This window comes from Bos javanicus, chromosome 7 (genome assembly GCF_032452875.1).
Source record: "Bos javanicus breed banteng chromosome 7, ARS-OSU_banteng_1.0, whole genome shotgun sequence".
NCBI lineage: Eukaryota > Metazoa > Chordata > Mammalia > Artiodactyla > Bovidae > Bos > Bos javanicus.
The window spans coordinates 81,278,039-81,300,020 of record NC_083874.1 but is presented as its reverse complement, the minus strand read 5'-3'; the positions used below and the strand labels follow the sequence as shown (position 1 = coordinate 81,300,020).

General features: G+C 40.7%; 1 protein-coding gene across 8 annotated transcripts in view; it reads left to right on the top strand.

Moving 5' to 3' along the window:
• Positions 1–1,402: 1,402 nt before the first annotated feature.
• The window catches only part of SSBP2 (single stranded DNA binding protein 2), a 311,687-nt gene continuing 291,107 nt past the window's right edge, over positions 1,403–21,982 (top strand). For 4 of the 8 annotated variants that reach the window (XM_061424311.1, XM_061424310.1, XM_061424312.1 and 1 more), the window contains exon 1: positions 2,639–3,042. In XM_061424311.1, the coding sequence (XP_061280295.1) occupies positions 2,654–3,042 (389 nt within the window). In that variant the 5' untranslated portion in view covers positions 2,639–2,653. Of the gene's footprint in view, positions 2,210–2,638; positions 3,043–21,982 lie in introns of those variants that run through there. The other 4 variants (XM_061424314.1, XM_061424315.1, XM_061424313.1 and 1 more) reach the window with 4 other exon arrangements.

Below are 21,982 nucleotides of genomic sequence, written 5' to 3'. Positions count from 1 at the left end.
CAGCACATGTGTCTCCTCGGACAATTCATTTCCCAGTGTTAGACAAGAGCCCAGTTTTGGGCCCTGGAAGGGGTCCCCCTTCCTGCAACACTTCCAAGTACCTCAGAGCCCAAGAATGTCCTGTCCCCACCACTGCAGGTTATTGTAAACAGAGAGGAGAATTTTGAATAAGAAAAGGTAGATTAGCTCTCAAAAATCAACTTAAGCCAGTGTGACTTTTTTGACTTTATCTTCACTTCTATTGGCTGAATTTTTGTCCTTTTAATAAAAACATTTTATTTTTCTTGTATCCTTTTGTATTAGTCAATCCTCTACTGTAATTGTCATCTTTTGCTATATTCTAGGGCTACTTCATTTAATCTTGTTTGTTATTCTTATTTTTCTTTTTACACTTTACCTTTTCCATTTTTGTTTTCATTTTCCTTAACATAGCAGGTCCCTTCTCTTCATTTTTCCCAGTGTTTGATTTATGTTTGGTTGCCAGCACCTTTTCTGATTCTTTCATTTTTACTAACTGCCCTTCCTTAACCTTCTGTTGATGTTATATTCCTATCACTTGCTGTCAATGCCCACACAAGCCCATTTCTTTCCATTCCATCTATCTCAGAATCTCCATATACATTTTTATGATCCTACTACTAAAAGTTTAAAGCTGCATGTGAGGAAAAGAAAGGTCTCTTTCTCCATTTGAATGTTATTTCCTCTCCCCTCCCATAGCTGTTCCATGTCTTTTTATCCTTTCTTGATGTTTTCCCCTATCTGACCCCCAACTGCATCCCACTTCCCCTGTCACTCCCTATTTGATGCCCATCTCTTCTTTTTAACCGTATTTGCACTGTCTCATTTTACATCCAAGGATCTCCACAAGATAAAGGATGGAGTTCAGTTGGGAGCCAGGTTGTGTGTGTTTTCAGAAACTTTTTTGCCTTTACTGAAATGGGATTGGGGCCTGGGATCCATGAATATTCTCGGGCAGCCGTTCAGCTCTGGCAAAAGCTTTGTACACCTTGGAGCACAGCTGGGGCCTATTCTGATGGACAAAGACAGGGATGTTTTTAAAAGCCTTCTACGGTCTTTTCCCCTCCAAAGGTCAGGATGAGTTGGCATCAACGCCCAAAGCTAGAGAGGCAGGCCAGGTGGGGATACCCGGGGCCCTTTTCTGCAGTAGGTCTGGCATGTCGCGGGGCTCTGATCTTAGGAGGACAAGGTGGGGGCCATTGAGGCCCCAGGAGTCACTGGGCCACCTTTGGGAGGCAGGCTCACCTCTAAAGAGAGGAGCCAGGCCCGAGCCCGAGTGCTCCCCCGGGCTGCAGGGCGCGGCCCCAGGAGCCAGGCGACGCCACCCCAGCGGCGCCAAGGGCCGGAGGCATAGTCCCTCCCCGGAGGGAAGGCGAGTCGCTCCCGGTCGCTCAGCCAGAAGGTCGAGGGAACAGTGCGCGTGTCCCCCGCCAGCCGGCCCTCTGGGAGCTGGGCGGGGGCGACACCGCAGGGAGTAGGGCCGAGGACCGCAGAGATCAATCCTGGGTACCGGCGCGGGGTCACAGACAGGAGAGGAGCGGGAGAAAGGGGCTGGTGGGGGAGGCTCCCCAGGGCGGCTGGGGCCGTAGATCTGCCTGTGTACTCGGCGGGCGCCCTGAAGTCTGGGCCGCTCCGGCTCTGCCGGCTCCTGCCAGAGACTCCAGGCCACACTTTCCCCTCCTCCCGGCGCCTTCTCTCCAGTGAGGAGCCGAGCGCGGGCGGTGCGGGGGGAGGGGCGGCGGCGGAGGGAACAGCCAGTTGTTTAAAATCCTTCTAGAGCAGTTTCTAATTCCCCCCTTGCGCCGGGGTTCGGAGGGGGGAGGGGGGCAGAGGAGCGGGAGGAGGGAGGAGAGCGGAGAGGGAAGGAGGGAGGGAACCCGGGAGGGAGGGAAGGAGGGAGGAGACTGCCGCTTAGGCTGTAGCCGCCGCCGCGCGCTTCGGCAGGCCGGAGGGGGGGGGGGAAGGCCTGTCAGTCTCGTGCGTTGCCTGGGCGAAGGGGGCGGAGCTTTGGCGTGGGGCGGCCAATAGTGGGGGTGGCTGCGTGGGTCGCCATGGGGACGGGGCTGTTCCCGGGGAGGCTGTGATGGGTTGACAGGTGCGTGACAGTGGGAGCTGCTCTCGGCACAAGCATGTACGGCAAAGGCAAGAGTAACAGCAGCGCCGTCCCGTCCGACAGCCAGGCCCGGGAGAAGTAAGTGTCTCCGCTTCTCACCCACCTCCGCCTTCTCACGCGCGCACACACACACACGCACGCACTCGCACACTCTCTCGGAGACACCCAGAGACACAGACACTCTCTGCCGGGGGAGAGCCGGGGGGTGGGCTGGCAGGGGGAGGGGTGCGCGAGGTGGGGGGCGTGCGGTGCGGGGAGCGGCTGTCTCCCAGGAGGGGCTCGCGCGGGGCTGGCGGCCGTGGGGTCTGGCGGGCGGGAGGGAGCGAGTGTGTCGGGGGGCGGCGGCGGTGCTGGTGGCGGGGATGGAAACTTGTTTGGGTGATTGAGGGAAATAACCCGCGGGTTCACCTCCTCGCAAAGTAACTTTGGAGCTGGGGTCCGGGGCTGCGGGGAGCGGAGAGCCTCCGGGGGTAGAGGTTGGGCGAGAAGGGTCAGCTGCGTGGAGGAAGGCACGCGGAGGGAATGTGGGTGTTCGGTGGGGGCGGGCCGGGGTCGGGGCGGGCAGCTCGAGGGGCGCCGCGGCGGGGGGCTCGGGCGCCGGGGCCGGTTGCGCCTGGCGAGGCGAAGGCAGCGGGGCCGGGCGCGCGGCGGGCGGAAGCCGGGCGTGGAGCGGCCGAGCGGGGCCCCGCTGGGCGCGGAGACGCGCGCTGGGCGCGGAGGGCGTGTGCGGGGCGTGGGCTGGGTGGGCGTCGGGGCTTTCCTGGTCCGGAGGAGGGACGCCGCGTTCGCAGCCCCGTGCGCCCCGCGGAGCTCGGGGCAGGGGGCGCCAGGGGCGCCGCTGAAGTTTGGGAGTCAAAGGACCGAGTTCCCGGGGAGGAAAAGTGTGCTGGCGAGAAGCGGGAGCTGCTGGGGTAGGCTGGCGTTTCTGCCGCTCGCAGTCTCCCCAACTCGGCGGCGGCGACGGCTGGAGAACTTTTTTTTTTTTTTTGGAGACTTCCAGCCTCCCAAACGTGGAGGGCCGTGGCGGTCCGGGCGGCGAGCGGGGGTCGCGGGGCGCAGAGGAGTAGCGGTGGGGGCCGCGGCCGCTGGCGCCAGGAGGACTGTCTGCGGTGGGGAGGGGGCAGTGGTCCGAACCCGGACTTGCAGGAAGGATCGAAGCGGGGAGACGGGGAGGAGTTAGTTGTTCGGTCGGTGTGGCGAAGAGATACAGGTGTTAACTCCGGTGGGAGCCCAGGGGAGGCTGGTGAGAAAAGAGCCCCTCCCGGCCTGGGATGCCACCGTCACGGCACGCTGCGAAGCAGGGTTGTTTGCTTCTATTCTTATGTGCTTGTAACGGTGATTTGGTTGTTACTAAAAATGAGAGCGCATAGTGACTGTGACCAGTGAGGAAGAACCCCTCTTTTCTGTGCAGCAGCTCTTATGGTGATTCCCATTAACCACCTCCATTCTGAGGATGAGGCGTATCCCTGTCATTGGACGCGCTGTGCCCTTCCGAGGACTTCAGACTGGGGAAAAGTCTGAGAGCATCTCTCAAAAGCTACTTTAGTCACCTTGCACAAGGAAATAGCTGCGTAAATAAAAACCGAATGTGCAGAAACTACCGGGTTTCCCTCCTAGTTTTAGGCAGTTAATAGTCTTCTGAAAGTTTCTTGTGCCCTACGGTTGGGAACATTTCCTAATCTTCGTGTTGGTAGCAATAAACGCAATTCCTATAGGATTTAGGGGCGGCAGGCCTTGGCATATCAAAACAAACCAAAAAAAGATACTCCCCGCCCCCCTCACCCCCAAGGTATTTTCTGAGCTGTATTCAGGATCTTGTTGCTGTGACTAGGAGTATGTAAAAGATTTAGCATTATAGGTTGGTTAAGAAATAGCAAGTTACTGAAATTGAAGTTTTGAGATAGCGTAATTTGTGTGCATTTATCATTTAGTGGCAATATATCTGAGAAAATAGAAAAATTTAGGGAAGATGTTTTAATGATTACAGAGTATTTGGATTTCATAGTTTTGGGAGTGAAGGAATTGAAATGTGTATTGAGGTATATTTTACTTATTTTCAGGGTGGTTGAATTTGAGAATCCAAATTTTGGGTTTTATTTGAACTTCCAGGAATGGATGAATTTAATCTATATTATGATAACTTTGTAAAAAAATTTTAAAAGCATCTAGCATAATAATGAGGAAGTTGAACCTGGTGTGTCTTAAGTCCTTTCTAGCTCTAATTCTGTGGTTATGTCAGGAAAATAAATAATTGCCATTTTGCTGTCAAGTCTACCAAACTGAACACCAAGTAACATCTACACTTGTAAGCCAGGTGGTGAGAGTTCTGCTAGATGGTGCTATTTGATTTAAATAAATTTCTTCCATTCATTATAATTGGCAGCAGGAATCCTGGATTGCTTTGCCTTATGGACTACATATAGGTAAAGAGGCCACTTTTGGAGAATTGACAATGACCATTCTGAGTTAACTGTTGTTGCGTTAATTTCTAGGCGAATGTTGTTTGAATCTAAGACAAACATTGAGGTAGATTCTGTTTGATGCAATAAGTTTCATTTTGCTAGAAGAGTTGATCTGATTACTCATTTTTTGCCCTTTATGTGTACTTGGGACTTTAAGGGCACTGTTCCACAATAACCTACTGACTTTTGAAGATAGGTATCTTGAAGTTGTCTTTAAAATGGATATCACCTAAAAAAAAATTTTTTTTAAGGAGGTAGACCTCAAAAAGTGCTTGTGTGAAGAATGTTCTTTTATATAGCAAATTTATATAGCAAATTAGAACTGTACTGACCTTAAAAATCACAGAAATAATGTTTTTCAGTAATGAATATGTAAACATTTTACAATAAAAACATTCTGAAAAATGAGTCATCATTAAAAATAATGGCATGTACATAAAATAAAAATACTTGTTTTATAATCCATCAAGAAATACATTTTCTTATGAGTTCATAGAGGAGAGCAGACAGGCCCTTATCTATATTATATCTTTGCTTTCTCTTTCATTAAGTCACTGTATGGGATACTTGAAATTAATTTGTAGATTTTATGCAGGTTCTATATTTTCACTGTACATTTCTGAACATAAAAATGACTGAAGTCAGGTTAATTACTGATTTCATTGTTTTAAAAGCCAGACGGGTCAAGTCTATACAGAAGTTTGGATTAGGTTTAATTATAGACAGGGTGATTGAAAACCCTTGGAGGGAGGAGGGATGTTTGTGTAGAAATATAAATTCTGATCCTGTTAGGTCATTTCCCCCTTTAGCAGGCTTTCTTTGTAACATTGTACTGTAGTCTCAATTGCAATTAAGTAACTATGCAATTGGTTGTTTAATATCTGCCTTCCTCTAAAATGTAAGTTTCTTGAGGGCAAGGGATAATACTTGGGATTTCTTCTCTGAGGTGTCCTTGACATTGAATAGTGTCTTCAAATGTCAAAAGCACCAACTAAATACTGTTGAATAATGAAGATGTTAGACTCAAGGGCGTTTTTTCAATGTGAAAAAAATTTTTTTCAGTGACCTCCAGAATAAGGACTTTGGAAGTTTGAATTCCATATTCTCTAGCTTAGGGATATTTAAAAAATAACTGATAACAAAAGAGTAATCATTATTTAAATTGTTATTCTGTGTGTAAGTCACTGTGTTCTGCACTTTTTTTTTTCTAATTCTCCCAACAATTCTGCAAGATACTTTTTAAATTTTTTCCTCCATTAAAGAAATAAGAAAACTCTTGACTAGTTGAGTAACTTTGCCCAGAGATACACTACCAGCTGGGTTTCTAACAAAGATATCTCTGCTTAAAATCTGTAGTTGAAGATGAAAGATACATTTTTTTCACCATCCTAGTTTGCCTTCTTGATTAAGGGTAGATTGCTACAGATTTAGGGAACAGCTTTACATAATCAGATATAACAGACTTTAAATATTTGATCAGATATGTAGTCTTGACCATTGGTGCACCTTATGCTGATACCCTTCATTTTCACAGATTGCAGACATGTATATGGTGTGAGGAAGACAAACTTTAGGAGGGAAAGTTGAAAGCCTAAAATAATGAAAAATTCTTGCTTCTTGAGACTTTTTCCTTCTGGAACTTTTGTGTGATCATTTAAGTTTTAAAATTAGACACTGTAGTGAACAAGTTCTATATGAAATGTTGCTGAATTTTAGACCACTCTGTATGCCACCACTGCCACAGAAAGAGTACCTAGCACCTGCAAATAGATGAGTGTGATACTACTTTTTGTTAAACTAATTTCATCTTTAAAATTACATAATAGCACAGAAAGATGAATGTGTTACAAAACAACATTGAACAAAGATACTGAATAGTGACATTAAGTTAAACTTGTCAGAAACTATAGAAGTCTGTACATTTGACCCTGGGCTCTGAGAAGTAACTTTGGTTTTTAAACTATGAAAACAACATAGACTTATTTTTAAGTGATTAAAATCTAATGATCATTTAAATATGATTTCACATAGACTGCCATGATTATGCATGAAATAGAATTTAGTCAAATGAATTTTGGAAATTTGGAAAAAACAATAAATACTCCGTATAAGAGAGTTTGTAGATACTAGCATGACCTCTTTTTAATTAAATTTCCCCCCCTAAAAATGGTAAACCTTTCTTCTTCATTCCTTCCTTTTTTTCCTAAAGGAAATAAGGCAAGTGAAGTAATACAGATCTTGTCAGAAACTTAATTGAGAAGCAGTTAATTCATTTAACACAATTAAAGATTTCTAAAACCAATGAAGGAATACCTTTATGGGGATTAAATTTTCTATATGATATTCAGTTGACTCTTCCCTTCTCTATCCCCAGGATGTTTCCTCCAAAATAACTTGTATCTAATATGTCAGCTCTGGGAGCCTTACTTTTTGATTGATCTCCTTTCCATTATTTTAGAAGTATCCAAAAAATGATTTTTTTTTGAAGGAACAGATCTAAAGAAAAAAGTGTAAGATGTTGAGAGTTAACTTTTAGTATTGTTTATTTAGAGGTTTATTACTCTTAGAAATAGTAATAATGTTGAGATGTATTTTTTCAGAGCTGTGAAAGAAAAAAAAAATAGAAAGGTTTATTCCACACCCTATGGCCAATTTGCCATATAAAACCAATTTAGAGTGAAAAAAATTAAGTTTTACTTTGCAGTAGTGAACTAAATGCATCTTAAATTTTCAGTTACTACTAGAAAATAGAATTATTTTGTTTTAAAATTGAAACATACACTGTAAACAAGGGCTGGAATACCGAGGTTGCTGTTTATTAACACTCCACCCTAACAGTTTAGAATTAGAAGTAAAATCTGGGAAATTTAGAATGTTTTCTCTTCCATAGAGATCACAACTGTTACATTAATGTTGGGACATAGGATTGAGGCTTAATGTACTAGACTTAAAAGACAGGAAACTACTTAGAATGTTTAATTTAAAATATGTATTGAAGATAATTTTATTCTGTAATATGTGGGACTATTCCCTACTATTGTGTGTACTTTATTGCTTTGACATTGGTATGGGAAGGATAGAAAATATTTGTGTACTAGTGATGTATTGTTGGTTAGTAAGCCTCTGTAAACATGCTAAAATATTACTTTATTAATAACTTACTGCTTATCAAAGGAGGGCTTTAAAATAGCACTGGAGCAATAGAATAAGATATATTTTGAAATCTGAAAAGAGTTTGGAATTAAAAGTAAGTGGTTATATTTGGATTTTAAAATTTGCTTGTCAGATTTTATATATGTTTTACATATGTAACATCTATTAATGTAACACATATATACAACTTAACATGACTTGAACTGTGAGTTATTTGACTATACTACCAAAACCCCGTGTATACGCTAAAGAGTGATCCAAAAGGTGGTCTGCCAAGATTTATATCCTACCTGTTTTCAGTAGTACAGAAATAGTGGAGGCTATTCTTCCCCTGAACTATGTATCTGAGTCACTGTGTGAGATGTTGAAAAACAGGTAGAAAAATGTTCCAACCAGGGAAGAATAGTGTTTTTCCAGATAACTTCTAATAGCTGTACAAGTTGCTCAAATTTTTATTGGTCATAATGGGTAACTGGTAATTTTTGTCAGAGTGGGTTAGTAAAGATTTTTGAGAAGTGGTGCTAATAATGTTTTTGTAATATTGATAGAACCAGAAATTTATCTGAGCTCACAAGAGCCTGGGCATTTCCAGGCAGTGAAGGAATTAGTATTTGTTCTTTGTTCCTCTTTAAAAGAGACACATCAGTTGGTGCCACTTCTTTAGTAGTGACAAAACCACCTTCATATTATACTTTAAGAATTTTGATTATTCTGTTTCATGTAAGACCCATACCGCTTTCCAATAGTAATGAGCCATCATAACATTTTAGATTACAATTCAATGGGAGTGAGCTTAAACCAATGACCTGGAAATCTCTTATTTTTGATCTGTGTTAATTTTGCTTCATGGCATATCAAACAAGTAGTTGAGCACAGAAAAAAATTGTAGACACTGATGTATAACACTTCTTTTAAAAAAGAATTTTTTGTAATTGTATATTTAATACAGATTTAGTTACTAACATATTATAAATTTGTAGTTAGTGTAATCTACTTCCCTGGTGGCTCACATGGTAAAGAATCTGCCTACGATGCAGGAGACCTGGGTTCGATTCCTGGGTCAGGAAGATCCCCTGTAGGCTACCCACTCCTATATTCTTACCTGGAGAATTTCATGGACAGAGGGGCCTGGCAAGCTATAGTCAGTGGGGTTGCATAGAGTTGGACACAACTGAGCAACTAACACCACACAAGCCATCTTAAAATACTAACGAAATATTTGTGAAGATAAGGATAGTAGATGAAAATTTTTATTTAGCTCTGTGTAAGTTAAGGGAGGAGTTGATGCCAAAAACAGAGTCTCACCTGAAATTAATATGATTATTTTTCTTTAGTGATCTGATATTTGCCTTGATTCTTCCTTTTATCTACTTCAAACTTGAGAAAAAAAACAAATCTTCTTTACTAATATAAAAAAGTAAAGAAAGTGAATGAGTAATCCTGTTAAAAATGATTTTATTTAAACAGGATTAAAATGATTTTTTTTTTCTGTAAAATAACAAAATCCCAAATACTACATAAAGAGTTTGTGGAGTTTTGTCGTAGAAAGTTAAATGTTTAATAGCAACAGTAACAGCAGATGCTATCATTTGAGTATTTGTTTATATTTGCCACTTTACTTGGGACTTTCCAGGTGGTACAGCGGTAGAGAATCTTTGACCCCTGGATGGGGAAGATCCCCTGGAGAAGGAAATTGCCTGGAGAATTTCATGGACAGAAGAGCCTGGCAAGCTTCAGTCCAAGGGATCACAAAGAGTTGGACATGACTTAGTGGCTGTGCACTTTAATTGCATTGTCTCATTTAATCTCAAGAATCTGCTAGACTGTAGGTACTGCTTTCTGTTAATATTACAGGAGAAACAAGAGACTTAAGAGATTATTGTGCTTTTCGTAAGGAAAGAAAGTGAAAGTGAAGTCGCTCAGTCGTGTCTGACTCTTTGCGACCCTGTGGACTGTAGCCCACCATGCTCCTCCGTCCATGGGATTCTCCAGGCAAGAATACTGGAGTGGGGTGCCATTTCCTTCTCCAGGGGATCTTCCCGACCCAGGGATTGAACCCAGGTCTCCCGCATTGGAGGCAGACACTTTAACCTCTGAGCCACCAGGGAAGCTTTTGGTGGCGGGTATCAAAACAAGAGATAGAAAATGGCTTAATTGGTCAGGGCTTAAGAATAGTTCTTATATAACAGGATGTCTAGAAGAGGTAGTTTCTGCGTTGATTTAGAGACTCAAGAACACCAAGAGATCAGCTTCTCTTCCGTCTTCATTTTTTCCCTCCCATGAATGCATCGTCCCTGCATCAGGTTCCCGGAGTCACTTCCTCATACAACCAAGTATAAAGGCAGGAGAAGGGGCAAGGTTTTTCCTTTATGTCTCATTAATCAGAGAGAAAAGCTTCTTCTTGAGGTACTTAGCAGATGTCTTCTTATGCCTTATTGAAGGAAACTGTTAAGTTCCCTCCGCTAAACCAGTTACTGGGAACGGTAATGGGATAACCATAACTGACTTAAATCGGTCATCCTCCAGGCTGGGAACATTCCTCACTTGTATCTGAACTACCTAAGCACAACTGGAGGTCTTTGGCAAGGAAGATGTATCTTGAAGATATGGGGAGAATGAAATGGGTCCTTGCCTTATGGAACTTACTTTCAAGTTTGAAAGAGAAGCATATAATAATAAACAAGTAAATATTGGGACATCTTATGGAATAATCTTAATGAATCTTTTGGCTAACCCAATATATACAGTAGGCAATTTCAGATAGAAGTGCTAAAAAGGTAATAAAGTAGTGTAATTGTAATATAGAGAATGACTGGAAGGCTGCGTTAGATTGGGTGGTTCAGGGGAGACCTGAATAAGCAGAGACCTGAGTAATATTGAAAGAGTCAGTCATGAGGAGATTTGGGGTTAGAGCATTTTAAACAGTCTAAACTACCATTGAGGTAACCTCTCAGCATCAGCATAATTGATACATAAAATATGAGTCAAAATTGGGATGAGAAGCTGTGCTTCCTAGAGTGGTTTTAGCTGTTATTGAGCAATTGGGTGGTGAGTTTAGTTTGTATGTCTTCCTAAATAAAAAGGTTGCCTATCTCCTATCTTCTAAACCCCAGGGATATAGTTGTTCCTAATGAAGGGAGTGGAACACCTGGCTTTTATAATATTATTGATGTAAGAAATAGTTAAGATTTATTGAACACTTAAGCCCTCTTGGTTTGAGAAAGGATGGTACAACTGGATAATTATATCTCATAAATTTCCTATATTGGATAAGACCCCCTTACTGTGCATCGTAGCAACCTCTACTTTTCATTTTTCATGTTGTCACAAATTTATGGATCATTTGTGTGATGTTTTGTTTAATGTCTCATCTGGTTAGGTTGGAAGGTCCCTGATGAGAAAGAACCATGGGTATTGTCTTCACCACTGTAGTCTTACTGCTTAACACAGTGGTTGGAGTGGAATATTTGTAGGATATTCCAGAATATTCCAAATAGATATTTGTAGAATTAATGGATCAAGGATGTAACTGGTTATAAATATATCACAACAGGATATCACTATATTTAGCTCATTTTCTCCCCAATATTTCTAATATTTAGAATGAGGATTAGTACGTAGTTCCTAAAGAAGAGTTTTCTCTAATATAGGCATTTAGTGTCTTCTGTGGCTTTCAGGACTACAGGGGATTACCTAGTTGTATCAGTGTGAAATACATGTACATTTTTAATATGAATTTTTGATAGAATAGTCTTTTTGTGTTTCAACAAATTAATAGTATAAATGGAATTATGCTTTAGAGTTTCAAGGCATTTTAATGTGCTTTATTTAAATCTCTCAATAATTCTATGAGGTAGGTGATAATTCCCATTGACTGTAGAGCTTTGTACATGGAAATTGACTTACCCAACTGCAGTAATATAGGTAATACATGGCAGAGTTTAGTCATATTTAGATTTTTTTGGTTCCTAGGTCAGTGTTTGTTTCATTATACTACAGCTGCCTCTTTTAAAATAAAGAGATTCATATATATTTTAAGAAAGCTTAAGTATAGATTTGATTTAACAGAGAATTGTGGACTAGAAGACAGTTAAAAGTTTATGTCAATACTTTAAGTGAATATATCAATACTTTAAGTGAAAAATATTGTTACAACATGGGTTATACAGAATCCTATATAATGACTTAACTCCAAAAGTGCTACACCATAAGTAAAATCTGTTATTTATTTGAACTTTATATGCTTTTGTTATATAAATTGATTGGTTTGGGATTTGGAGGTAGTTTGGATTTCTAGTCTGTGAAGATTTATGCTAATTTAGGTTGATGAACTCTATTCTTTTGCCAGTTAGGTTCTATTTGGAGAGCTGAGGTAGTGTTTTTTTTCCTTCTGTGCCTCTCTCCAATAAGGGAGAGAGCTTTTTTTGATATGGATTATTGATAGAATATTCTTTTCTTGTTTTTGTGTTTATGATTGTAAATATATATATAAAATATATATATATAACATTTACCACTTTAACCATTTTTAGGTGTACATTTCATTTTTTTTCACAATGTTATGTGCTATTTGTCATTTATAATTGAATTAAAGTTATGTGATGATTATACTCTTATCAGTGCATTTAAGCAATAGCTATGTATTAGAAAGCTATTAAAGGTTTTTTTAATAAGCATTTTTTCCCCTGGAATTAAAGTGAGGAACTGATAATATTATTCTTTCTTTTAGGCATGTTGTAATGAATAAAAAAACACCAGGCTTCCCTGGTGGCTCAGATGGTAAAGAATCCGACTGCAGTGTGGGAGACCTGGGTTCCATCCCTGGGTTGGGAAGGTCCTCTGGAGAAGGACGGCAACCCACTCCAGTACTCTGGCCTGGAGAATTCCATGGACAGAGGAGCCTGGGAGGGCCACAGTCCATGGGGTTGCAAAGAGTCAGACACAACTGAGCGACTTTCACACAATTAAAAAATTTCAGTGAGGTTTTTTTTGCCATAAAATACATTTACACAATATACGTATGTGTATGTATATACTGGTTATTAAGCCCATTCACATTGTTGTGCAGGATCATCACCAACCCTCTCTAGAACTTTTTCATCTTCCCAAACTGAAACATTGTATTCTTTAAATAATAACTCCCCATTTCTCTTTTCCCCCAGCCCCTGGCAGTCACCCTTCTGTCACAGTGAATTTGACTCTTCTAGATACTTTGGTGGTGCTTTAGTCACTAAGTTGTGTTCGACTCTGGCGGTTTAGTCCCCAGGTCGTGTCAGACTCTTGCAACCCCATGGACTATAGTAGCTCGCCAGGCTCCTCTGTCCGTGGGACTTCCCAGGCAAGAATACTTGTGTATGTATGTGTGAAAGTCACTCAGTCGTGGGATTTCCCAGGCAAGAATACTTTGTGTGTGTGTAAGTCACTCAGTCGTGTCCAACTCTGTGAGCCCATGGACTGTAGCGCCCCAGGCTCCTCTGTCCATGGGGTTCTCCAGGCAAGGATACTGGATTGGGTTGCCATGCCTTCCTCCAAGGGATCTTCCCAATCCAGGGATCGAACCCAGGTCTCCCAAATTGCAGGCAGATTCCTTACCAACTGAGCCAAAGTATAATTATGCAGTGTTTGTCATTTTGTATCTGGCTTTTTCATTTACTCACTTAATCCATTCATTAGCTTCATAAAGTTGATATAAAGCCCCATTTTACATAGGGGGGAACTGAGTCTCACTGAGGTTATATGCTTTGTCCAAGGCCAGGTAGTAAATTGTATAGTATGAATTCAGACCCAGGTTTCTGAGTCCACTGCCGATTTTAAACATCTTGCTTCAGTGTGTTTTATTGCCTCATATGGGAAAAAAAATAATGGAAATCACGAGGGTAGTGAGGGGGAGGGGATTGCTTGGATAGTTCTCTTTACACATATCCGTTTTTACTTGGGGTTGGATGCATTGAAGAAGGAAGAGGTTAAGGAAGAAGGTTAAAGAAAACATTTTACAGGTGCTAAAAAGGTGGGCAGAATCATAGCTACCCAAAGTGGTCCCTCCACACGTAGCTCCAAATTTGTTAGCTGGTATCTGAGATTTAACAACTTGGATACAATGCTTCTCAGAGAGGACAATGCCAATTAAGAGTTCAGATCATAATTTCAGGTAGAGCTGTTTCTCCGTTCTTTCTGTATCTAGAGGCAAAGTAATCTGGAATGAATTACTTTACATGGTAAATTTTAGAGACAGAAATAAATAGAAGAATATGCAATGTGTAGAAAAAATGCTTTCTCCTCTAATTATGAGTTTCCTTTTATTCTCTCTTCTACCCAGCATATGGCCTGTTGGGTTTTTTTTTGTTTGTTTTTGGACTAGGGCATCTGGAAGGTTCCATGTGGTCTAGGAGCAATAGTACAAAAATATTGAGTCTATTACATAGTCATTTCTATAGTACTGACTATTGGAGAAAATAGAAACAATTCCGTTGTTTCACTTTTTCACAGTGTCATTAAAATGGGATTAAAATTATGTGATTATTACACTCTATCAGTACATTTAAGCAATAGCTGTTATTAGGAAGCTATTAAAGGTATTTCAAATTCCCCTCAAATTAAACTGAGGGACTGATACTATTATTCTTTCATTTAGAAATATTGTAATGACAAAAACTTCAGTGAGGATTTTTTGTTTTACCATAAAATGCATACATTTACACAACATACGTGTGTGTGTGTATACTGGGAATAGTTTTCAGGTAGAAGTTCATCTTGGGAAATGACTTACTAATTTATTTTTAATTCAGATTGTTACTCAGTCAGTAAATTGGATTCAGAGCCAAAAAGATTACAGTATAGGCAAGTTTTTAACTAAAACTTTAAATGATGTTTCCATTTCTTGTCTTTGTGTTTTTTTCCCAACCAGCACCTTGGATTTTTACTATGATAGGCTAAATAATGGCAACTCAAAGATGGCCACATCCTAACCCTTAGAACATGTGACTGTGTTACCTAGGAAATGAACTTTGCAGATATGACTAAGTTGAAAATCTTGGATGAAGGATCTTGAGATGGGTTACTTCCTCCCTAGATGATCTGCATGAGCTCAGTGTAATCACGTGAGTCCTTGTAAGAGAGAGACTAGAGGTTCAGAGTCAGGCAAGGCCATGTGGTGACAGAAGAGAAGGGGATTGGGAACGCTGCAGGTTTTGAAGGGAAAGGGTAAGACCAGCGGGCCAAGGAAAGCAGTCATCCTTAACAAGCTAGACAAGGCAGAAAGTGGATTCTAGACCCTTGAAAAGAAACAGAGCCCTGCCAGCACCTTAATTTTAGTACTTCTGATCTCCAGTATAGAAGATAATAAATTTGTGTTGTTTCAAGCCATTAAATTTATAGGAATCTGTTACACATTCTCTCTCTCTTAGTCACTAAGTCATGTCCGACTCTTGTGACTCCATGGACTGTAGCCTGCCAGACTCCTCTGTCCATGGGATTCTCCAGGCAGGAATACTGGAGTGGATTGCCTTTTTCTTCTCCAGGGGATCTTCCCGACCCAGGAATCGAATCCAGGTCTCCTGCATTGCAGGTAGATTCTTTACGGACTGAGCTATGAGGGAAGTTAGCCATAGGAAACTAATACACTGTTTTTGCACCCACAGAAGAATCTACTGTGACCATATTAAGCTGACAGTACCAAGCTATATCCAGGGTGAGGCACAGGCAGTTTTTTTCTTTTGGTTTTGGATTGAGAAATAGTTAATATAAAATTTGAGTTTTTTGTTTTGTTTTCCAGTTTTTGAGATGTTATTGACATACAGTATGGATAAGTTTAAGATGTATATTGTGATTATTGGATATATGTATATGTATATATTGCAAAATGATTTTCATAATGAAGTTAGTTAATGCCAAAAAATGATGTTGATGCTTTTCTGTAAGATGGGGAATCATTAACAAGTGAGTCCATGATACAGCAATCACTGGCTAACATGCTGCTAGTTAGTAATATTTCTGTATTTGTATTAGATCCCCAGTAGGATAGCTCCCTTAAAAGAACATGTGAAGACAGTTTATTGAAGGTATGTGCACGATTAAAACTCACTAGGGATGGATTAACACCCAGGGGTTAGGAACAAGAGAAGCTTTTCCCCTCTTCGGTCTGAGGGGAAAAGAGAGAGCGCGGTTACCAGAATCTGGTGAACATTGTGGTCATTGTCGAAGGGCTCCCCTCCTGGATCTGAGGTTTTATGATGGGGACCACAGCCAGGGTCAAACCCACTGTCAACAGAGGCTGAGGGCTTGTTGGGGAGGGGTGCTTCTTTCTTCTCCTGCCCTCTGATTGGTCAGTGCCTCCTCTCTGTAGAGCTCAACTTGGAACCATCGGGTAAGGGAGCTGAGGCGATGAACTCAGTAGAGATCAGCCTTCCTGGTCACAGCAGGGCCCTGTGTTCAAGTTCTAAATTTTTATAGATTTGAAGTAAGTCTTTCAGTTCTTCGTATACAATGCCCTGACAAAATAGAGCTCTTTAAAAAATTGGGTTTGGTCAAAATAGCACTTAAAATTAGTTTTTAGAACCTGTTTAAGTACTTTATGATACTATAAATTTATATACATTTTATGAGATAGGGATAATATTCCTTCTGCTTTCTGCTATCTCTAATTCCTTTATTTACTTAAATGCTCACTGTCTCCCATAGGTCAGTCTCTGTTGAGCCCTCTTCTGTCAGATCTGAATAACAGCAGTCTCTGCCCACTAGGACTCACTGTCAGGGGAGGCTTGCTACCAGTGGTCACCACTCTGGGTAACACACACTGTCATGGGTATGCAGAATGTCTGTGGAAGTTCTGCAAAAGTACATTGCATCCAGCCAGAAGTTGTGGCACACCCAGGAGATATTTCCAAGAGGATATTTATTAAATGAGAAATAAGCATTAGCCAAATTGGGAGACGGGACAAATAAAAGAGTACTTTAGGGAGAGAGAGAGAAATACATACAGAAACATGGAGGCATTACAGAATATGGTGAACTGCAAGCAAATTGCAGTTGTGGAATATAGGCTTAGTTGCTTCACAGCACGTGGGATCTTCCCAGATCAGGGACCCATGTTTCCTGCATTGGCAGGCAGATTCTTTACCACGGAGCCACCTGGATGTGCTGTTGAGGAATACTCTAAACAGAAACCGTTTCATTTGCTTAATTTTATTTTTTATGTAATTTGAAAGGTTACTTTTCATTTTAAGTTATTACGAAGCATTGGCTATATTCCCTGTGTTGTACAATACATCCTTGTAGCCTTACACCCAGGAGTCTGTACCTCCCACTCCCCAGCCCCTATATGCCCTTCCCACGCCCTCCCCACTGGCAGCCACTAGTGTGTTCTCTGTATCCAACAGGAAGTACTTCAAGAACAAAATTGAATGACAACTTGATCAGGGAAATGAACAATTATATATATATATATATATATATATATATATATATATATATACATTTTTTTTTTTTTTTTTTTTACTTATTTGCTGTTGGCTGTGCCGGGTCTTCATTGCTACGTGGACTTTGTCTAGATGCAGCGAGCAGGGGCTCCTCTCCCATTGTGGTTCGCAGGCTCCTCATTACGGTGGCTTCTCTCGTTGCGGAGCGTGGGCACTAGGTGCTTCGGGAGTTGTGGCGGACACACTCAGTTGTTCCGCAGCAAGTGGGATCTTCCCAGACCAAGGATCAAACCTGTGTTTCCTGCCTCGGCAGGCAGATTCTTTAACCCTGAGCCACTAGAGAAGCCCTGAGATAAGTGATTTTAAAGCAGAAAAGTTACATCATCTGAGGTGCATTTTAGAATAATTATTCTGGAAGTGGTATGGAGGCTGGGATAAAGGGGGAGACGATATTGGGAAGCTATTGTAATAAATTAGCTGCTGTAATAATACACCATTTTCTACACTACTGGCAGTCCAATGGATGTCTTAAAATGTAGAATACATAGGACTTGGTAGCTTAAATGTGAAAAATTAGGGTTTTTAAGAAGGTTGTAATTGTGTGTAGAAATTTCAGTCAGACTTCAGGGGACTACAGGAGGAAGAGGAGATAGATTTATTAAGAAGGAAGATGATATGTTCAATTTGAGATGCTTTTCAGACCTAGAAATGGAGCGCTTTAGGGGGAATTTGGATATGTAGTTCTTGAGCTGGTTGGGTGTCGAGGGGACAGATGTCTAGGCTAGAGATATGGAATTGAGAAAGTATGGGGAAAGAGCAGGAACATTTGTAAGCATAAGCTACCTGTGTTTCAAGCGGTGGGCCAGGCAGCTTATTTATATTTTATTTCATTCTCTACAGTGCTGTGAAGTAGGTGTTCTCATCTCGTCATCTCCGTTTTAATGATGCAGAAACTAAGGCTTTAATATGATACGTGAATTAGCTAAGTCACACAGGGCAGACCTGGAATCTAAACTTTCTGTCTTTATCAAAGTAAGACAGTCATACAGAAAAGCGAGTGTATCGTAAGTGTATATAGCATGATGAATTTTTACTAAACACAGCAGTGTTAACCAAGCGCCCATATCAAGATAAAGAACATTACCAGCACTCTGGAAGTTTGACGTGTTATACCCTCCTGCCCCAACCTACCCCCTCCCCGACTTTTAACAGCATAGATTCATTCTGCCTCTTTCACCCCTTACATATGGCCCATTTTTGTGTGTGGAAGCCGTAAGTTGGGTGGGAATGAAGTAATTTTTCATGGAAATGTCCAAGGAGAAAGTGTGACGAGATCAAAGCTGGAACTTTAGGGACAATTTAAAGGACAGGTTGAAGAACAAGTTTTGAGATTGAAACTGAAAGAGCAGTAGAGGGTTATGAGGGGAAACTCCTAAGGAACTGGCATCACAGAAGTCAAGGAAGAGAACTTTTGAGAACAGAAACGTAGGGTACTGTGATAGAGGATAGAGAAGAATGAGGAGGTTAGACAGTTTGACTATTTAGAATAAAAGATCTGCTGTGACCTTGGGGGGTGCAGCTTCATTGGAGTGGAGGTCGCTCATTTCCATCCGACTCTGCGACCCCATAGGCGGCAGCCCACCAGGCTCCCCGTCCCTCGGATTCTCCAGGCAAGAACACTTGAGTGGGTTGCCATTTCCTTCTCCAGTGCATGAAAGTGAAAAGTGAAAGTGAAATCGCTCAGTCGTGTCCGACTCTTAGCGACCCCGTGGACTGGCTCCTCCATCCATGGGATTTTCCAGGCAAGAGTACTGGAGTGGGGTGCCATTGCCTTCTCCGACATTGCTAGCTTTTGTCAACTGATTTTTAACAGACTTTTTAAATCTTAGGAGATTGGAATGAAAGGGACATTTTCAAGTGATGCTTGGGAAATGACTGTGGAATAGTTTAAGAATTTAATAGCTGCCTGTAAGGCTACCAGTCAGTTCACTGTTAGCCTTAAAGCAAAAGTTTGATGAGAAAGTATTTTTTAAAATCTCTGGTTAGCATATTTTAACTCCTCCCTGTAGAGTATCTCTGCATTTCCTTTCTGGATTCCCAAGTGGCTCAGTGGTAAAGAATCTGTCTGCCCAGCAAGAGGTGCGGGTTCTATCCATGAGTGGGGAAGATCCCCTAGAGAAGGAAATGACAGCCCACTCCATTATTTTGGCCTGGGAAATCCCATGGACAGAGGAGCCTGGCAGGCTGTAGTCCACAGGGGTCGCAAAGAGCTGGACATGACTTAGTGACATTTCCTTTCTACTTTTAAAATTGGTAAAAGGGACAAACGAGAATACTTGAGTAAAAACCCCTGTAGTGCCCAATAGTACTCTTTAAAATACTTTTTAGTATTTAAGTAATATTCAAAGTTAAAAATGCAGATAAGCAAAATGAAAATAAAAATAATCATATAACATTCCTGATTTTTCTCTACATACATACATATAAATTTTTAATATTATTTAATAAGAAAAGCATCAAAGTTACTTGACTAAAACGTACCCTTTTAAATAAGAGGGTGCATGTGTGCGTGTACGAAGTTGCTTTAGTCGTGTCCGACTCTTTGTGACCCTAGGGACCTAGCCCGCCAGGCTCCTCTGTCAATGGGATTCTCCAGGCAAGAATACTGGAGTGGGTTGCTGTTTCCTTCTCCAGGGGCTCTTCTCCACTCAGGGATCGAACCTGTGTTGCTGGCATCTAACTGCATGGACAAGTGGGTTCTTTACCACTGGCGCCACCTGGGAAGCCTCGTTTCTGGGCATTTATCATTTTCCAGTCCTCAGTAAATTCCTTCTTCTAAAACAGAAGGTTAAAATAAAGCTTTTACAATTATTTACTGTGTTCACTTATGGAATTCACTTATTCGAAGTTCTGCTTTGTGCCAGGTGTGTGCTAGACGATGGGGATACACCAGGGGGTAAGATACGCCCTGCCGGAGAAGTTAGCAGGGCTTTTGGCATGGGGAGCAGGTTGTGCTTTGGAGAAGTGTAGAAGTGAGAGGGGCTCTCATCCTTTCTAGAAACAGAAAGTTCAGTAGCACTTTAGTTGTGTGTTTGGGGGGAGGGGTGATTTTTGAAAAGGTTGTGGAGGTGGCTGCTGCTGCTGCTGCTGCTGCTGCTGCTAAGTCGCTTAAGTCGTGTTGTGGAGGCTACAGAGATGAAAAAAAAGCCTAGTTTTTTTCTTTCTTTTTACTAATTTTATTTCCTAAAAATCTTTTAATCTTGAATCTGGAACATTATCTTCCTCCTATATTCCCCATAAAATTGAAATGTTGAAAAGTCCAGTCTCTTGTCCTATAGAATGACTCAAATTCACTTTGTTTGGTTGTTTGTTTTGGGTATTTTCCTGTTCTCCATATCGCCTGTAAACTGAATGTTGAATTTAGAGAGTTGTATAGATTCTGAAAGCCGTGCTAAGTTCTGAATTCATCCTGAGGCTACTTGGGGTTCAAGCCGGAAACTGCCTTGGTTAGAATTTACTTTCTACCATCTTGAAAATAGGAAACAGGTCATCTGAGATTTTTTTTTTTTTTAAAAAAAGTCCATTCAGTTTTACCCAGATGTAATACAAAAGCACAAATGGATTGGTAAATGTGTTTTATTATTTGTAGCAGGATAAGCTTAAATGCAGAGGAAAACAAATGGATATATAAAAATGATATAAAGTACAGTTTGTTACTGGTGTTCTGTTTATGTATATTACTATTTCATGATAAAATTTGTAACATCTTTGCCTTGTCAGTAGAGAAGTTTACAAAATAGGTTGTTAATTACCATTTGTAGAATAGTAACTTCTTATCAATTATTTAGTTATTTAAGAGTATATTTGAATTTTTAAAATTTAGAATGTAAGAATTAGTTCTCTGTAACATCATTAATAGCATATTTGCCTTTTACATAAATCTTGTGACTGTTTCATTTGTGCTTTGAAATGTATTTAACATGTTTGTTATTTTTTGTTATATAGTTATATACAACAAATTAAGGTTTGTCAGTATATATATAATATAATTGCAGATCCACATGAAATGAATTAAAGTTTACAAATTGCTGTTGTAAGCAAAATTCTTAAATACTTTCATTTGATCGTTAATTTAGTATGCTTATATTCATTTAAGGTCAACAGTGAAGAGCATGTATAAGTCAGTTTGATTTTTCTCTTGGGAACTTGAAGGAAGTGGCATTTATTTGAAAAATCTTCCAGTGAGGGCAATGGTCTTTGATACCAGTTGTAAGATAACCAGTTACTGATTGGAGAGGCAGTGATGGTACTGGCTTAAGAGTATAGCATACCACCTTTAAATGTTTTCCTTATAAATACTTCTTAAATATAGATAAATCTTTCTGTTTAATAGATTCATGCGAACCTTTCTAAGTCCATTTCCTCTGCTGGCTGGTTGTTTGTATGGTGTGTACTGGAAATTTGTTGAGGTTGTGGTTGTACTTCTCATCTGTTCGGCTTGTTCTCCTGGCAAGGCTAGGAACTTTAGGAATTGTATCTGTGTTGTATTGATAGTAGCCTGCTGTCATTTAAAGTAGCGGGAAGGAGATATTTTTGTCAGACTGCAACCGGAAACCAAGATGAAAAATACCTTATAATTGGTTTACCAGCCCTTTAAAATATAAAGTCTTACTTAGAGATATCTTGCTATGTTTTCTGTTTTACCACATTTTTTCTTACTGTTAATATGTAAGTAATACAACAAATTAAACAATGACCTTTTTATCCATATATTTAAAAAATTGTAAAAGGCGGAGAATCAGATACAGGTTGGTGTTACTTTT